The 16,023-nt window shown below is 42.1% G+C and overlaps 3 protein-coding genes across 3 annotated transcripts in view; all 3 read right to left on the bottom strand.

Annotated features, from left to right (window-relative positions):
- LOC118424803 (zinc finger protein 665-like) overlaps positions 1 to 16,023 on the bottom strand; it is a 1,044,319-nt gene that overhangs the window by 289,981 nt on the left and 738,315 nt on the right. The window lies entirely within an intron of this gene.
- Positions 1 to 16,023, bottom strand: part of LOC118424824 (formin-like protein 2) — a 1,075,906-nt gene that overhangs the window by 349,256 nt on the left and 710,627 nt on the right. The gene's annotated exons all lie outside the window — the stretch shown is intronic.
- Positions 699 to 3,473, bottom strand: LOC118424812 (zinc finger protein 239-like). Its single transcript, XM_035833606.1, has 2 exons — positions 3,396 to 3,473; positions 699 to 2,582 (listed from the first exon to the last, which is right to left on the bottom strand). Exon 2 carries the CDS (start codon positions 2,574 to 2,576, stop codon positions 1,602 to 1,604), a length of 975 nt encoding a protein of 324 aa, XP_035689499.1. The 5' UTR covers positions 2,577 to 2,582; positions 3,396 to 3,473; the 3' UTR covers positions 699 to 1,601.

Raw genomic sequence — 16,023 nt, 5'->3', positions numbered from 1 at the left:
AGTTGACTGACTGTGGGGGTGAAAGGTCATTTAATGCCTGCTTATACAAATTCAGTGTGCAGCGCGATCCGCCTACACGTCAGAGAAGCTGCCTTTATCATGTGACTTTTCCGGATTTGCCTTTCCGTTTCTTCCTTCCTTCTCATCGTGTTCACACATAGCACGGAAAAAATCCGTTAACGTAATACAGTTAAGACATTGTGTGCCCTGTGTTGGTGAGTGATAATGCAATGTGTCCCGTCGTAATTTTTCTCGTTAGTACTACAAGCTGTGACAGTTTACAAGTCTCTTTGACCAAACACGGTAGAACACTTTGGACTACTTCTGTGACACAATATTGTTAAGCACGAGACAATAGAGTAGAATTTATACTTTTATCAAACTTCCTTATTTTCGATAATCAGTTATGTTCTTACATATAGCCATGGCAGTCACTGCAACTACATTTTATTTCACAGCAGCTAACTCGGCAAAAAAAATACTTTTACTAAACTTCCTTATTTTCACTAATCAGTTATGTTTTCAGATATCAGTCATGAGTAACCGAAACAACATTTTATATCACAAAATCTCACTCCACAAGACAAGTCCCCACTTAGTCCACAATTGCTTCCTATGCACTCGGCCGCATACCAAGCCACTCAAAGTAGTACACTGTATCGGCAGAGAACATTTTCCCCGCGTACCATCAAAGACAGGAACTAATCAGTTATGGCCTTATATTCTTACATATCAGACATGACTGGCAATAAAACACTGCATTCTATGTCAAGGAAGCTCACTTCGCAAGAATGTGTACTTTTTATTAAACTTACTTATAATCAGTTATATTCTGACATAGTAGCCAGTTACTGAAACTACATCTCATGTCACAAAATTTCATACGTACTCACGCCATATGCACACGGCCGCACACCAAGCCACCCAAAGTAGTACACTGTATCGGCAGAGATCATTTTCCCCACGTACCATCAAAGACTGGCACGAATTTCCCGCGGAGGGCGCCTTATATTCCACCTGGACATCTTTAAGACTCAAATCTGACTTTAAGTGTCTGTCGGCATAACCACCCTTCTCAGCAGACTCGACACCACTAAAGCTTACAGAGGCTTCAAAACGCTGAAGGCGGTCGCCTCAATAGAAAGAAGATAAGGATATAGAACTTTGAGAATATGTGACATCGCTATAGCATATGCACTGTAACTGTGAGATAAGCTAGTCTCAAATATTTAATATTGGAATAGGACGTGCAGTGTTTTTCTAACATGCAAGTTGCATATACATATGGTATTTTAGCTACTTGTAGATGATTTCTGTTGTTCCTCTTCCAGCCTCGCGACGCTTTCAGAGTTTACCATGAGTGTTTAAACTACAAGACTAGACATACAACACTGGTATGATATAGGAGTCTTCTTAATCTTACAAGTCCCGAAATCACATACATGTGGTTTTCCTCATGGGTGTGTTACGATGCTTGTCCAAAGTAGATTTTCTTCCTGTAGAATAGTCGCACTGGTCACACCTGTAAAGTTTTGAATTATAGTATATTCATCAACGTAGATCCGTGCTGTCCTGTACCCACACTCCCCACAAGTACGTAATCAGTTTATGTGTCGTCTGAAATGTCGGTTCAAATGACTTTTCTTCGCTGCAGAATAGTCACACTGGTCACACTTGTAGGGTTTTTCTCCAGTATGAGTTCTCATGTGTTCGGCTAAATGAAACTTCATAGCTGTTCTGTACCCACACTCTCCACACATGTAGGGTTTATCACCAGCGTGCATGGCTAGATGATGGTTCAAGGACGACTTATGTGCAGCAGAATAGTCACACTGGTCACACTTGTAGGGTTTTTCACCGGTATGAGTTCTCATATGGTCGGCCAAATTAGACTTCTGAGCTGTCCTGTACCCACACTCTCCACACATGTAGGGCTTATCACCAGTGTGTTGGGCTAGATGTAGGCCCAAACTGGATTTTCGTGAAGCAGAATAGTCACACTGGTCACACTTGTAGGGTTTTTCTCCAGTATGAGTTCTTAAATGTATGGATAAGTCAGACTTCCAAGTTGTCCTGTACCCACACTCCCCACACATGTAGGGCTTATCACCAGTGTGTTTGGCTAGATGTTGCTTCAAATGGTATTTCCTTGATGTAGAATAGTCACACTTGTCGCACTTGTAGGGTGTGTCCCCGGTATGAGTTCTCATATGTCTGGATAGGTGAGATTTCTTTGCTGTCCTGTACCCACACTCCCCACACATGTAGGGCTTATCACCAGTGTGCGTTGCTAGATGACTGTCCAAGTTGGATTTTTGTGCAGCAGAAAAGTCACACTGGTCACACTTGTAAGGCTTTTCGCCAGTATGAATTCTCATATGTCGGGATAAGGAAGACTTCCGAGCTGTCCTGTACCCACATTCATCACACATGTAGGGTTTCTCACCAGTGTTTGCATTTGGTTGACTGACCGAACTGGTTGTGCTCGCATCCCCGTCACACAAAACTCCAGTGGGAGACCCATGACCGAGGTTCTTCGGAACAGCAGTAGGAGACCCATTACCTGCCTCTGTCATGTCGAACTTAACGAAAGGGGATGAAGTAGAAAATATTAGAAAAGAAGCAAATTAAACTGGATAGTTATAAGCAACCAAATAAATGTTTACCTTTGCATGGCCTAGCCTAACATTTAGTTATTTACGGTCGTGTGTCGTTTTCTTGTTGCTTGTTGTGCCATTGCAATTACAATATATGTTTTGAATATACGTTTACGACAGAACATGAAGTGATAGGAAATGATAAGTTCATTTTTCCCAAGATGTTTTTTGATCTATCGTCAAAAGATTTATATTTTGGTAATTTTAGCTCCAAGCCTTTTGAGATTGCCTACAGCTCATTCTATAGCAAATCGCCCCTCATAAAAGCGCCACCCATTTTACAGTATACTCTCCCAATGACCTAAATGACCCCGGCGGCATCTTCAGTAGAATTATCAGTCGCCTGTCTGGTAGACTAGCGGTTTTAAACAAGACCTGTTTAGTCTTACACAAAGACATTCATAATCCAGCCCCTCTAGCTGATACTTGCTACATGTAACCGAACACCACAGGGAGTCTGCTACACCTCCAGTAACCATGGTGACACGGGTCTTCTCAGTTCATTATTTATTTGAACAAGAAAATGAGGAAGTAAAAGAAATAGAGCAAAACAACAACGACGTTTCCCTTTGTTGTCGTGAAGGTAAAAATGCCCCCCCCCCCTCCTCCCCACCCCCATTTTGTCATCCCGAAAAGACTTACATTTCTGTCTAATGTACCGGACATACCATAGAGGTGATCTCTATCCCTTATAGTTCATAATAATGGAGTCATGTTGCATGTATATCTCGTTCTTACCTGCTTTCAGTGATGATTATTACCTCCGCACAATCCTCCCGCAAGCGTTTGGAGCAGCAAGAGGTGAAAGGTGACGGGCATGGTGGGGTGAAAGGTCATTTATTGCCTGCTTATCCACATTCAGCGTGTGGCGTGTTCCGCCTACACTTCAGAGGAGCTGCCTTTATTATTCGACCTTTCGTTGTTCTTCCTTCCTTCTTATTGTACTTTTACATAAGAGATAATGAGGTAATGATCAGTTGTTAACGTAATCATATTTCAGACAGTGCACATGACTTACTTGACTTACTTAATCCTCTATGCCCCTTCTGGAGCACAGGGCCTCGGTGAGATGCCTCCACCTTCCTCGGTCTTTGGCGGTTGTCTTAGCCTCCTGCCACGAGGTTTTTGCATGTTGTAGGTCCTTCATGACTCCTCGCCTCCAGGACAGCCTAGGTCTTCGTCTTTTGCCTTGGGGGTTCCATTCTAGGACTGCATCGTAATGGATGGTGGGGGTTTTCTCGATAATGTTATGTGTCTCGTAATAATGTGTCTCTTTATATGTAAACAAGCTTGATAGTTCGGTACTAAGTTGTCTTTTTAATAAGAGAAATAAATTAGTATAATGCTAGTATTACTAGCATTAGTACAGCACAATTTTTTCAAAGAGTCACGGTCCACCCTGTTGAGTGGAGTACTACTGGACAAATGAGGGTTCGCTTAAAAGGCTGGGCTGTCTACCAGGCCAGGCTACCTTGCCTGTCTACCTGGCCTGGCTATCACGTCAGGCTACTCAGATCCCCCCATTCATAGCCCCATCATATGGCACTCAGCCAAAATAGCTGATTGACAGGCATAGTAATTGCTGATCTCCAACCCTGCTAGTGCCAGTGACCCAAGGTTGCCCTGTCCACCACTGGCTGGGCCCTTTGGGAATGTGTCTGGGAGGCCTTGCTTGCAGCATGTCAGGAACACAAGTACCAGCACTGTGTTTGTGTATGTTTGTGGGTGTGTAAATGTGTGTGTGTGTGTGTGTAAGAATGGGCTTGCCAGCAACAGAAATTTGTTTCTTTATTGAATATCTATCTTCTAGAACAGAAACTATCTCAGCTTGTGCAACAAGAAGGGAGAGCATAAATCACTTGCTCACTGTAAAGCTAAACTTGTACTGACCAAGGGGGGTATAATTACATGTACCTCCTTGTTCTCTATGCTAGTATGCCATGTTGACATACAAAATCTTAGTAGTCACATAGCATTTTTGAGGCTGTGGATTGTTATCCACTGTACAATTTTTGTGTCCAGGACAGAGCCCAATCCTCTCCTTCCACTGCCAATAATCTCTCCAACCCCCTTGTACAAGCTGGAGTGGGGAAAGTACTGTTAACAGCACAGATTTTGTGACATGTCAAAGGATTTGAACCCAGGACCTCTGTTTTCTAGGTCTAACACCCTAAAGCATTTACCGAACACAGTACTGGTACAGTACTTGAATGCGTTCCTGACAGCTGCAAGGAAGGCCTCCCAGACACATTCCAGAAGGGTCCAGCCAGTGGACAGGCCAACCTCAGGGCACTGGCAGTGTTGAAGATTAGCAATTACTATGCCTGTCAATCAGCTATTTTGGCTGAGTGCCACATGATGGGGCTATGAATGGGGGGATCTGAGTAGCCTGACGTGATAGCCAGGCCAGGTAGACAGGCCAGGTAGCCTGGCCTGGTAGACAGCCCAGCCTTTTAAGCGAACCCGACAAATGAATGTGTTCGGTTATGCAACGCTATAGAAAGGAATAAGGTTTGTGATCAATTGATAAAAGTACAGGGTGAAATTTTTCTCAATGTACTTAAGTAGTCTGTCACACGAACCAACTTAAGGGTCTTTGGAAAAATGAAAGTTTGAATAAATGCAACAGTGTTTTATTTGTTTGCCTATTTATAGATTCTATTTTCATGTCAAAATGCTGTCAGATGGAAGAACAAGAATGAGGGATTTGTTCTAAAACAGGACTTACGTGTGTCCGGGCTGCCTTGGTAAAGAGAAAGACGCCATGAGTGGAACACAGTTTTGGGTACTACATTTCAATGGTCAGTGTCGAAACGATGGACAATTATCATATATAGAGCGGACTGATCCTCACGCTAACCGACATCTTTCTCACCACAATCACCCCTCAGTAAGACAACTGGAGCAATAGCTCCTATTGGTAACTTTAATTTAGTGCCACACATGTACAGATCGGCTTCACCAATGTGGTTTCTTCAGTGGTCAAGGCTTACAGGGCTGACGTCAGAGTTGCGTTGCGCGGTAGAGGGCAAAAAATGGGAAGACGATTTGGGTGTGACTTAAAATCCTTGAAAATCCTTCTTTTCCTTGAAAATTTTTGCCCAATCTGGAGACTTTTTGAGTTAGAAGAGACAGGTAGCGTCTAAGCTTTCCTGTTTGGGTCAAAATTTGTTCAGTTCAGCAGTTCAGCTGGTGTAAGGACAGGTTTTAGTTATAGGGTGCTACTGGTTGTATCAGGAGGGAAAATGGGTCAAAGGTGAGGTTTATTTCATAGAGCGAGCTTTTCTCCGAGAATGAGCCAAACAACCCTCTGTTTTCTTTGAATGCTTATAAACTAGACCCAAGTGACTTTCTGGTGGAGAAGAATTTTAAAGATTGAACTATGGGTTAGTACTTTTTTGAAGCCTTCATTCAGCGTATTTCAACATGCTTGTCAATGGGCAGCCCTAACTTCGATGTCTGACCTACATGAGCACAGCATACCAGCTTTTATAAAGAAAATTGTCTAAGGACCTTCCATCAATAAATAGTGGGTTGTTATGGTATTAGGCATTTTCCTCGTTTACTACAGCAACAAAGAGTAGTCTGTCTACTATGAAAACGATGAAGTTTTTTTTTTTTCGCTTGCATTTTGTCCGTGTTACCTGTTTTTAGGAAACGTTTAAGAAGCATTTTGACACGGTCTTTTCACTTTCTAGACTTTCCTAATAGTATGTAAAACAAAACCTTCTGCCTACGTCCAAAAAATATGGGTACATTCTCTGCAATAGAGAACCGAGTCGTGTCTAAAATTGTACAGTCATGCATCATTACTTTGGTGCATATTCACTTTTTCTCGTGCGTTATTTTACTACTCAACAAACTTGTAAACAAAGTGCTGTTTGGGCCCATAGCAACATTTTTTATATTTATCGTTTTACTGGCTAGTATTTTTACTGCAGATGTCGGCAGGGCCGTTTACAGTGGTGAAGATAGATTTAGAAAACTACGTGCTGTTTAATTTTGACCCATTGCTATATTTTCATATTAATGTTTTACTGGCTAGTAGTTTAATTTTTTGTCTTTACTGGGCAGGTCCAGAGAGCCGGTTTGCGGTCATGTCATGAGTGAGGCTTTTTAAGCGAATCGGTTTGTCTGTCCTGTCAGTTCATCGTTTTGTAGGAAACGCCGCCAAAACAAGAATGAACTTCATACGGCCAAACAAAATCGTTTTACTGGCTAGTAGTTTACTGCAGATGTCCGGAGGGATTCTTAACAGTGGTGGAGATAGATTTAGAAAACAACATGTTGTTTTTGACCCATTGCTACATTTCTTATATTTATCGTTTTACTGGCCAGTAGTTTTACTGCAGATGTCCGGAGGGCCGGTTTACAGTAGTGGAGATAGTTCCGCCTGTCACCTAGGGACGACCTGAAATCAAACAGTAGAGATGAGATGTGGAGTGATGTGGTATAAAAATATTTTGAGAAGTTTATTTACGAGTTTATACCCGAGGGCTAATTGCAAGTGCATGGTATAAACATAGGAGATACACAAGTTACAATGAACAGTTATAAACAATATTATAGTCTAATACTAGTGTTGGCTATTTCTTAACAGGTTGGGTTTGACATCTTTTTTGGAAGCAGAGGGAGACGAAAAGCCCCACCTTTTCTACAATTTGTGGTTTCTATGATTTCAAGAGAAAAGTGGCTTTTTGATGACCAATGGTCTAACGTGATTAGTCTGATGGAGACTCAGGGTGTGCCTTGTCTTCTAGAAAGAAGGGTTTCAGGAAACGGTACGGTTATAAGAAGTACCTGGGATAGCCTGACATATGTAGCGAAACTGCCAGTTGCATGAGAAGTCGACCCACTTGTCTTCCCAGTAGGCGGAGTAAGAAACGCAATCCGCGTTGCCATGATAGATGTCCGGTTGCTCCAGAGCCCAGGAGTTGTACGTCCCAAGTGCAGAACCATCCACCCACTCAAAGGTTCCCTCCTCGCGCCGATCGTGCAGGCCGAACCAGAAGACCCCCTTGTCGCTAACAGACTTGTACAAGGAGATCAGGAAGGCGTTGGTCTCAGCGTCTCGGGGCATGGCGAGGGTGCCGCCATCTTCACCACAGGCCGCAGCCGCATCGCTGAAGGACTTTGATTTGTCGAAGGCCTTGTAGCAGATTCCACGGAACACTGTGTAACCTGTAGGACAAGATGCTGGGAAACAAGTTTTATATTAACATCAGAATAACGTATAGACATGGGAGATATTGAAAACGCAACAATACAAATCTAATCATATACATTCAATGCCACATATTATATGTTTCATACTAATAATGTCACAAAAGTTGTTTTCTACCAATGATACCCTCTAAAATAGTACACACAACAACTGAAAACCCAAATTAATTGGCATCTTACGAATTTCTTGCCGACGCTGCTCCAAGGCGGTGACTCGGCTTTTATCACTGTCCAGGCCGCGCTTCAAGGCGTCAACAGTGGTGGACATGTCGTCTTGGTCGCGCTTCAAGGCGTCAACAGTGGTGGACATGTCGTCAACAGTGGTGGACATGTCGTCTTGGTCGCGATCGCGCTTCAAGGCGTCAAAAGTATTGAACAGTTGGCGCATGTCTTCTTGGTCGCGCTTCAAGGCGTCAACAGTGGTAGACAGCTGACGCATGTCGTCTTGGTCGCGCTTCAAGGCTGTTGATAGTTGGGATATTTCCTAAAACATACGTCAGAATACTAAACCTTAGAATCGCTTGTGGGAAACCAAAGACACGTTCTCTTTTGTTAGCCTCGCCAGTAAATTTACAAGACAAACGGTATTAAAACCTGCACTAGAATGTTTACCTCTTTATTGATGAATGTCAGAGGGGCGAGTCCCACAGCGAACAGTACGGCAATGCCGGCGGCGATGCAGCTGCGGTGGGAGCGGATGAAGCTACAGAAAGCACCACGGCTTGGTCCACCTGGATACGTGTGGTCTGTGAGGGAAAAAAAATATTAATTCTAAGATCAACCCCATAAGTCAATGCATAAATCAACAAAATGAATGACACATGAAGAACATAAGACAATGACAAGATTTAAGGTTTTCATTGCGGGAACAGTGTATCTTAGACTGCATATTATGAATTTATTCAAACATGCCAATCACTATGATAACTCTTTCCTCGTTATCGGTATCCAATTATCACTATATACGTCACTATATAGAAGGTAGAAAAATATAGATTAAAATCTAATTTCGAGTATGTCAATATCAGTGGATCATCTCGCACGGCAAACTGTTTTCTGATGGTGCAAATTAGCACCTTATATTGCAGGCTACAAAAATACCGGGTACCTGCTGACGTGCACGTTGCGTAACCTTTCACCACCTCGGCTTCTTCGTACGTGTGTGAAGACGCTTCTTGGTCTTCTTGCATCTTGTCAGAAGGGCCGTTGCCATGGCGGACACGCCCGCGGGAACCACCCTGATGGACAGGAGGCCCAGGGGGTTGTGGCGGCGGCCCGCTGGTTTGACCGCTGTCAGGGCGAGAGAGAGGGGACTGAACCGGCTCTGCTTGCTCGTACATGACCGTACTGTACAGACAACAAGGGAACTGTACAGCAGCCAACGTCAATGTGCATGAATATTGACAATATTGCCGTTATAAGTCTGGAGATGTGAGGATAGCTTTGTCCATATTTGGAGAGATGGCGCGTTATGACGTGCTGAAGATGACATGTTGTTTTTCTGCAAGAGGCAGACTAATTTTCTGTGAAAAGAAGTTGGATCTCGGCTCGATTCACCGTACCCGGGCGCGTTGGCGGTTTAGCCCACACGAGCCACATGAGAGAGAGGGAGAGAAAGAGAGAGAGAGACAGAGAGAGAGAGAGAGAGAGAGACAGACAGACAGACAGACAGACGGAGGGTACATTTTAAACGTACTGTGCAGTGTCCAGCAACATTCACATACTTTGATTAGTCTGATGAAGTAAATGGTCGCATTTACTTTTTCCTGGAGGAGTCACGTGGCCTTAGGTGTTGCGAATGGCATTTTGTTTTTCTATAAGTGACTAACTAATTTTATGGGAAAAAGAATACATTAATCTGAGCTGGGAGGGTGAAACATAAAACAAATCTCATTCACTGAAAATGCCCAAACTTCCCCAATCATGTCTAAGTTGTGTATGACAACGACTTTGAATAAAGCAATGAATGTTTATGTGTGCGCGCCAAAGGCGCACCTTTTTAAGTTATTTCGTTTTCATACCAGGGCACACGACGACAAACAAAATGTGCATTTTTGATAAAAATAATTAATTTTCAAATACCAAACATGTAAAATGAGTCCTGTGGGCATTTGTCCAATATACGGCCATATATACACCATATATTACATTATAGGTTTTAAGATCGGGGCAAGGAGACCGATATATACATTGAAACAACGATTAATTCAATGTCTACAAATACAGCTTCGCACGCAATCATTGCATTGTGTATATGAATAGCACTGTTTAATAGAACATGTTGTCAAATACAATAGCACAGCAACATATCATACCACAATGTAACATTAGTACGCATATCACTAAAATCGTTAGCATGCCCATCTTCTTGATCTATCTTCGTTTGAAATCTTATAACTAGTATTAAAATCTCTGGTGTACCATGTCTCTCAAATTGGAGTAGCGGTGTCCGAGTATCATAACTATGTTGTGGTACTGTCACATTGTTGTTTTTTACCATGTGTCTCCATGGCGACAGCGGAACCAGTAGTAGTAGTCTGGAGACTTAAGTGTTTTTCATCGGTGTGTTTTACAATGGTTGTCCAATGTAGATTTCTGTGCAGCAGAATAGTCACACTGGTCACACTTGTAGGGTGTTTCACCAGTATGAGTTTTTATATGTTCGGCTAAATGAGACTTCTTAGCTGTCTTGAACCCACACTCCCCACACATGTAGGGTTTGTTACCACTGTGTTTGGCTAGATGTAGGTCCAAACTGTCTTTTCGTGCAGCAGAATAGTTACACTGGTCACATTTGTAGGGCTTTTCCCCTGTATGAGTTCTAATATGTTTGGATAAGGTAGATTTCCGAGCTGCCCTGTACCCACACTCCCCGCACATGTGTGTTTGGCTAGATGTAGGTCCAAACTGGATTTTCGTGAAGCAGAATAGTCACACTGGTCACACTTGTAGGGTTTCTCTCCTGTATGGGTTCTCATATGATTGGATAGGGTAGACTTTTCAGCTGCAGAATAGTCACACTGGTCACATTTGTAGGGTTTGTCACCTTTGACTTCTCATATGTCGGGATAGGTAACACTTCTTAGCTGTCCTGTACCCACACTCCCCACACATGTAGGGCTTATCACCAGTGTGATGGGCTAGATGTTGGTCCAAACTGCATCTTTGTGCAGCAGAATAGTAACACTGGTCACACTTGTAGGGCTTTTCGCCTGTGTGCGTTCTCATATGTTTCACTAAGGCAGACTTCTCAGCTGCCCTGTAGCCACACTCCCCACACATGTAAGGCTTATCACCAGTGTGCTTGGATAGATGTCTGTCCAAGTTGGGTTTATATGCAGTAGAATAGTCACACTGGTCACACTTGAATGGTTTGTCCCCTGTATGAGTTCTCATATGGTTGGCTAAATGAGACCTCTTAGCCGTTCTGTACCCACACTCCCCACACATGTAGGGCTTATCACCAGTGTGTTTGGCTAGATGTAGGTCCAAACTGGATTTTTGTGCAGCAGAATAGTCACACTGGTCACACTTGAATGGTTTGTCCCCTGTGTGTGTTCTCATGTGTTGGGATAAATGAGACTTCACAGCTGCTCTGTACCCACACTCCCTACACATGTAGGGCTTCTCATTGGTGTTTGATTTCGGTTGTCTGACCAATCTCGCTCTGCCTGATGTTGGCTGGTCACAAAAAACTCCAGTCGGAGACCCATCACCGAAGTTCGGGGGAACAACAGTAGGATACCCATCACATGCCTCTGCCATGTTTGTTTGTTTGTTGAACCTAATGGAAAAATATCAGAAAAGAATAAAAAAACGCAAGCAAACGAAAAATGTACTTTCACATGGTCTAGCCTAGTTTTCCGTTTGGTGTCTTTTGCAATTACAAATGTACATGCTTCCTATTTACTAGTAATATATATATATATATATATATATATATATATATATATATATATATATATATGCTCACATTCCCTAAAATGACAGGAAGCTAGGAGGTCCTTTTAGGAAGTGATGAAGACGATACGATGGCAATTTATTTTCAAGAAGGCTAAGTTATCATTTTTTTTCCTTTTCTATTGTCACAAAGTTTGCAGCTCGGTCATTTTAGCCCCAACTTGGCCAAGTCTTTTCTGGTTGCCTACAGATCATAAGAAATCACCCGTCATAAAAGTTCTACCCATATTACAGTGGACTCTCCCAATGACCTAAATGACCCCAGTGGCATCTTGAGTAGATTTATCGGGCGCCTGTTTAGTCTTACACAAACACATAATTTCATAATCCAGCCCCTCGAGCTTTGTCCTGATACTTGCTACACCTTCAGTTGCCATGGCAACAGCGGTCTTGCAAGTTCATTTACGTAATCATTTTGGAGACGAAGGTACCCATGGTAATAGCTGTCTGGCTAGTTCATTATTTGTTTGGAGAAGAAGAAGTAGCAGAAACGGAGCGAAAACAGTGTGTTTTCCTTTGTTTCGTGAGAGTAAAGATGCCCCCCTCCCCACTCCCATTTTCGTCACCCCGAAAAGTTTTGCATTTCTGTCTAATGTTGCCCACATACCATATAAATGACCTCTACCCCCTATAGTCCATGATAAGGCAGTCAGGTTGTATGTATATCTTGTTCTTACCTACTTCCAGTGATGATTATTACCTCCGCACAATCCTCCTGCAAGCGTCTGTCTGGAGCAGCAAGAGGTGAAAGGTGACTGGCACTGTGGGGTAAAGGTCAATTGATGCCTGCTTACCCAATATTGTAAAGTACAGTCCGCCTACACTATTAGTGAGGTGACCTATGCTGTTATCTGAATTTTGCACATTAGATGGTAGCCAGTGCTGGTGATTCACAACTGGTTTCATCTTTACTTTGCAGTGTTATTCGTACATGACTGTTTTATTCCGTATAATAAAACTATTGATAATAATAATGGCTTATTTGATCCACTAATTTCCGTACAACGTTACAGCATTTACAGATAGGCCTTATAAACAACCACTCATTAGCTGAATTACGCTCTCAATCCATTCATTACGCTCTGGTTTCACAAAATCACATTATTCCAAAATTCTACAACATTTGAAAAGAGGTCTTAATGAACGTTTGCTACTTATCGTTATAAATTCCCTCTAATACATTTTTTTGTTCTAAAATTATAACTAGTATTTATTACAAGTCGCTGTTGATGTACTACTAGTAACTTCAAATCGTTGTTGTGATGAAAAAAAAACAAATCGAACAACAAAACGGTGGTGTGAAGCGATGAATTAACTACCTTACCATTGAAATCTGCTTATATTTTCGTAATATATAAATTTACTGTATAACAATTATACGAAGTACAAAGTATGTCATCTATACATAACTACAGTTCTATAACTTAACTTAAGGCGTATCTAACTAATACAGGAGTTGTAGTATGGGATATGTTTCTTACAATTATTGGAGGCTTTTACAATCATTTGAGGAATTTCTAATGTCTAAACCTTCTTTGATATATTTACCTATATATGATGTATTTGAATTTGCACATAATGTTCATAGACAGTAGACACCGGTGAATTCTACATTGTTCAGTTACAGAACCATTTAGGGTAAGACACGTTTTCTGAAATGTCCAGTTCTTGTTCTGGAATTATCTAGTTGGTTACTGGACCTTGTTGAGCGTCAACAGATGTCTAAAACAAAGCCTTGGTTTATTCAATATATACAATCAAACAGCTTTAAAGGCAACCAGTGCATTGGATGTCTGAATCGCCCTGTTTAGTGTAGTAAAATATAATTGTAAATATAATATTAAATATAAATAGTGCAGTAAGTGGAGTAAGTCAAGTCAAGTGGAGTAAAACATAATAGCACAGCCACATACTAGTACCATAAAACGTCAGTAATTATAAAATCGAAAGCGTGTCCACCTTTTTGTTCTAAACTCGTCTGAAATTCTTATATTAAAGATTATACTATCTGCATGCAGTACTAAGTCTCTCATTAGAATAGTGGTGTCCGAGCATCATAACTACATTGTGGTACTTAACATTGTGGTACTGTACATTGTGGTACTGTACACTGTGGTACTGTACATTGTGGTACTGAACATTGTGGTACTGTACATTGTGGCACTGAACATTGTGGTACTGTACATTGTGGTACTGTAGATTGTGGTAAAGTGTTCAGTAGGTTTACATGATTAGAGGGGAGTCAGTGGCGGTAGTTTTGAGGAGTTTTCTGGCCAAGTTCAAGCACAGGATAGCCTGACTAAAGTCGCGCTCCTAGCGACCGGCCCTAAAGTTACCAACCACCTCGAAGGGGGTCATTAACCCCAGTCAGTGAGAGATTGCGTAAACTCAGGCTAAAGCACAGGGGATATCCACTTGTTAGCATTCAGAGTTCCTCGTCATTGTGGTCCATATAGCTGGGTGGTATGCAATACTGGTGCGCTATCAATTCGAACAAAAGGGGTTTCTTAAATATCCTGTAAACATATTGCTTACACATGAGGAGTTTTTACCGGTGTGTTTTACAATGCTTTTTCAAGGTGGATTTTTGTGCAGCAGAATAGTCACACTGGTTACACTTGTAGGGCTTGTCACCTGTATGAGTTCTCATATGTTTAACTAAGTTAGACTTTTGAGTTGTCCTGTACCCACACTCCCCACACATGTAGGGTTCATCACCAGTGTGTTTGGCTAGATGTCTATCCAAGCTGGATTTTACTGCTGCAGAATAGTCACACTGGTCACACTTGTAGGGTTTGTCACCGGTATGAGTTCTCATATGTTTCGCCAAGTCAGTCTTCCAAGTTGTCTTGTACTCACATTCCCCACACCTGTATGGTTTGTAACCAGTGTGTTTGGCTAGATGTTGGTTCAAACTGGATTTTCGTGCAGCAGAATAGTTACACTGGTCACACTTGTAGGGCTTTTCGCCTGTATGGGTTCTCATGTGTCGGGATAAGGTAGACTTCAGAGTTGCCCTGTACCCACACTCCCCACACATGTAGGGTTTGTCACCGGTATGTTTGGCTAGATGATAATCCAAATGACTTTTCGTTGATGCAGAATAGTCACACTGGTCACACTTGTAGGTTTTTTCACCGGTATGAATTCTCATATGTTTGGATAAATTTGACTTCAGAGCTGTCCTGTACCCACACTCCCCACACATGTATGGCTTATCTCCAGTGTGCTTTGCTAGATGACTGTCCAAGTTGTTTTTTTGTGCAGCAGAATAGTCACACTGATCACACTTGAATGGTTTTTCCCCAGTGTGTGTTCTCATGTGTATGGATAAGTGTGACCCCCATGCTGTCCTGTACCCACACTCCCCGCACACGTAGGGTTTCTCACCAGTGTTTGCTTCCGGTTGATTGGCCGAAGTGGCTTTTCTCGCTGTGGAGTTGTCTTTGGCCGAGCTTGCATCCCTGGCACACAAAACTCCAGTAGGAGACCCATCACAGGCGTTCTGGGGAACAGCAGGAGACCCATTACTTGCTTCTGCCATGTCGAACCTAATGGAATAGAAAACATAAAAGAAAAGAAGAACAAGATCAATCAAAAGTAGAACCTATTGGAAAAGAAAGTTAGTAGAGAAGATGAAATAAACCAAGCAAAACTAGATAGATAACGTTTGTTTGTAAACAAATTTTTTACCTTTATGCGGTCTAGCCTAAGAAGCTATTAACGGTTAGGTGTTGTTTTCTGTTTGTTGTGTTTTTGCAATTATAAAATTGATATGTTTCCAATATAACGTTACATGTACTTGACACGTTAATTACAAGTATCTGGTGACAGAAAGTGATAAATTAAAGATGATAAAATAAGCAATCTATCTAAGCGAACCCGAGGCAGCCATCAACATAAGTACAAACCAATCTTTGCAAGAACAGACACATACAAGTACTCATATTTTCCTAGAACAATTCCGGAGTGGAATTCCCTGCCTGGCGCGGTAGTAAGTGCTCCCACAGTTGAGAGCTTCCGCGCCAGGCAGGAGGGCTGCCCGCCCTAACCCGGGACCTCAGCTCCCCCCCTACTTTGCCCCTTGCGGGGTTATATGGGGGTAACCCATGATGATGATGATGATCCCCAAGAATGGATTAGTATTTTTTCAACTTTCAAGAAAATTTACATCTCGGTCATT

Source organism: Branchiostoma floridae, chromosome 10, assembly GCF_000003815.2.
Source record: "Branchiostoma floridae strain S238N-H82 chromosome 10, Bfl_VNyyK, whole genome shotgun sequence".
NCBI lineage: Eukaryota > Metazoa > Chordata > Leptocardii > Amphioxiformes > Branchiostomatidae > Branchiostoma > Branchiostoma floridae.
The sequence above is the reverse complement of the archived record's forward strand: the minus strand, read 5'-3'. Positions and strand labels throughout refer to the sequence as shown.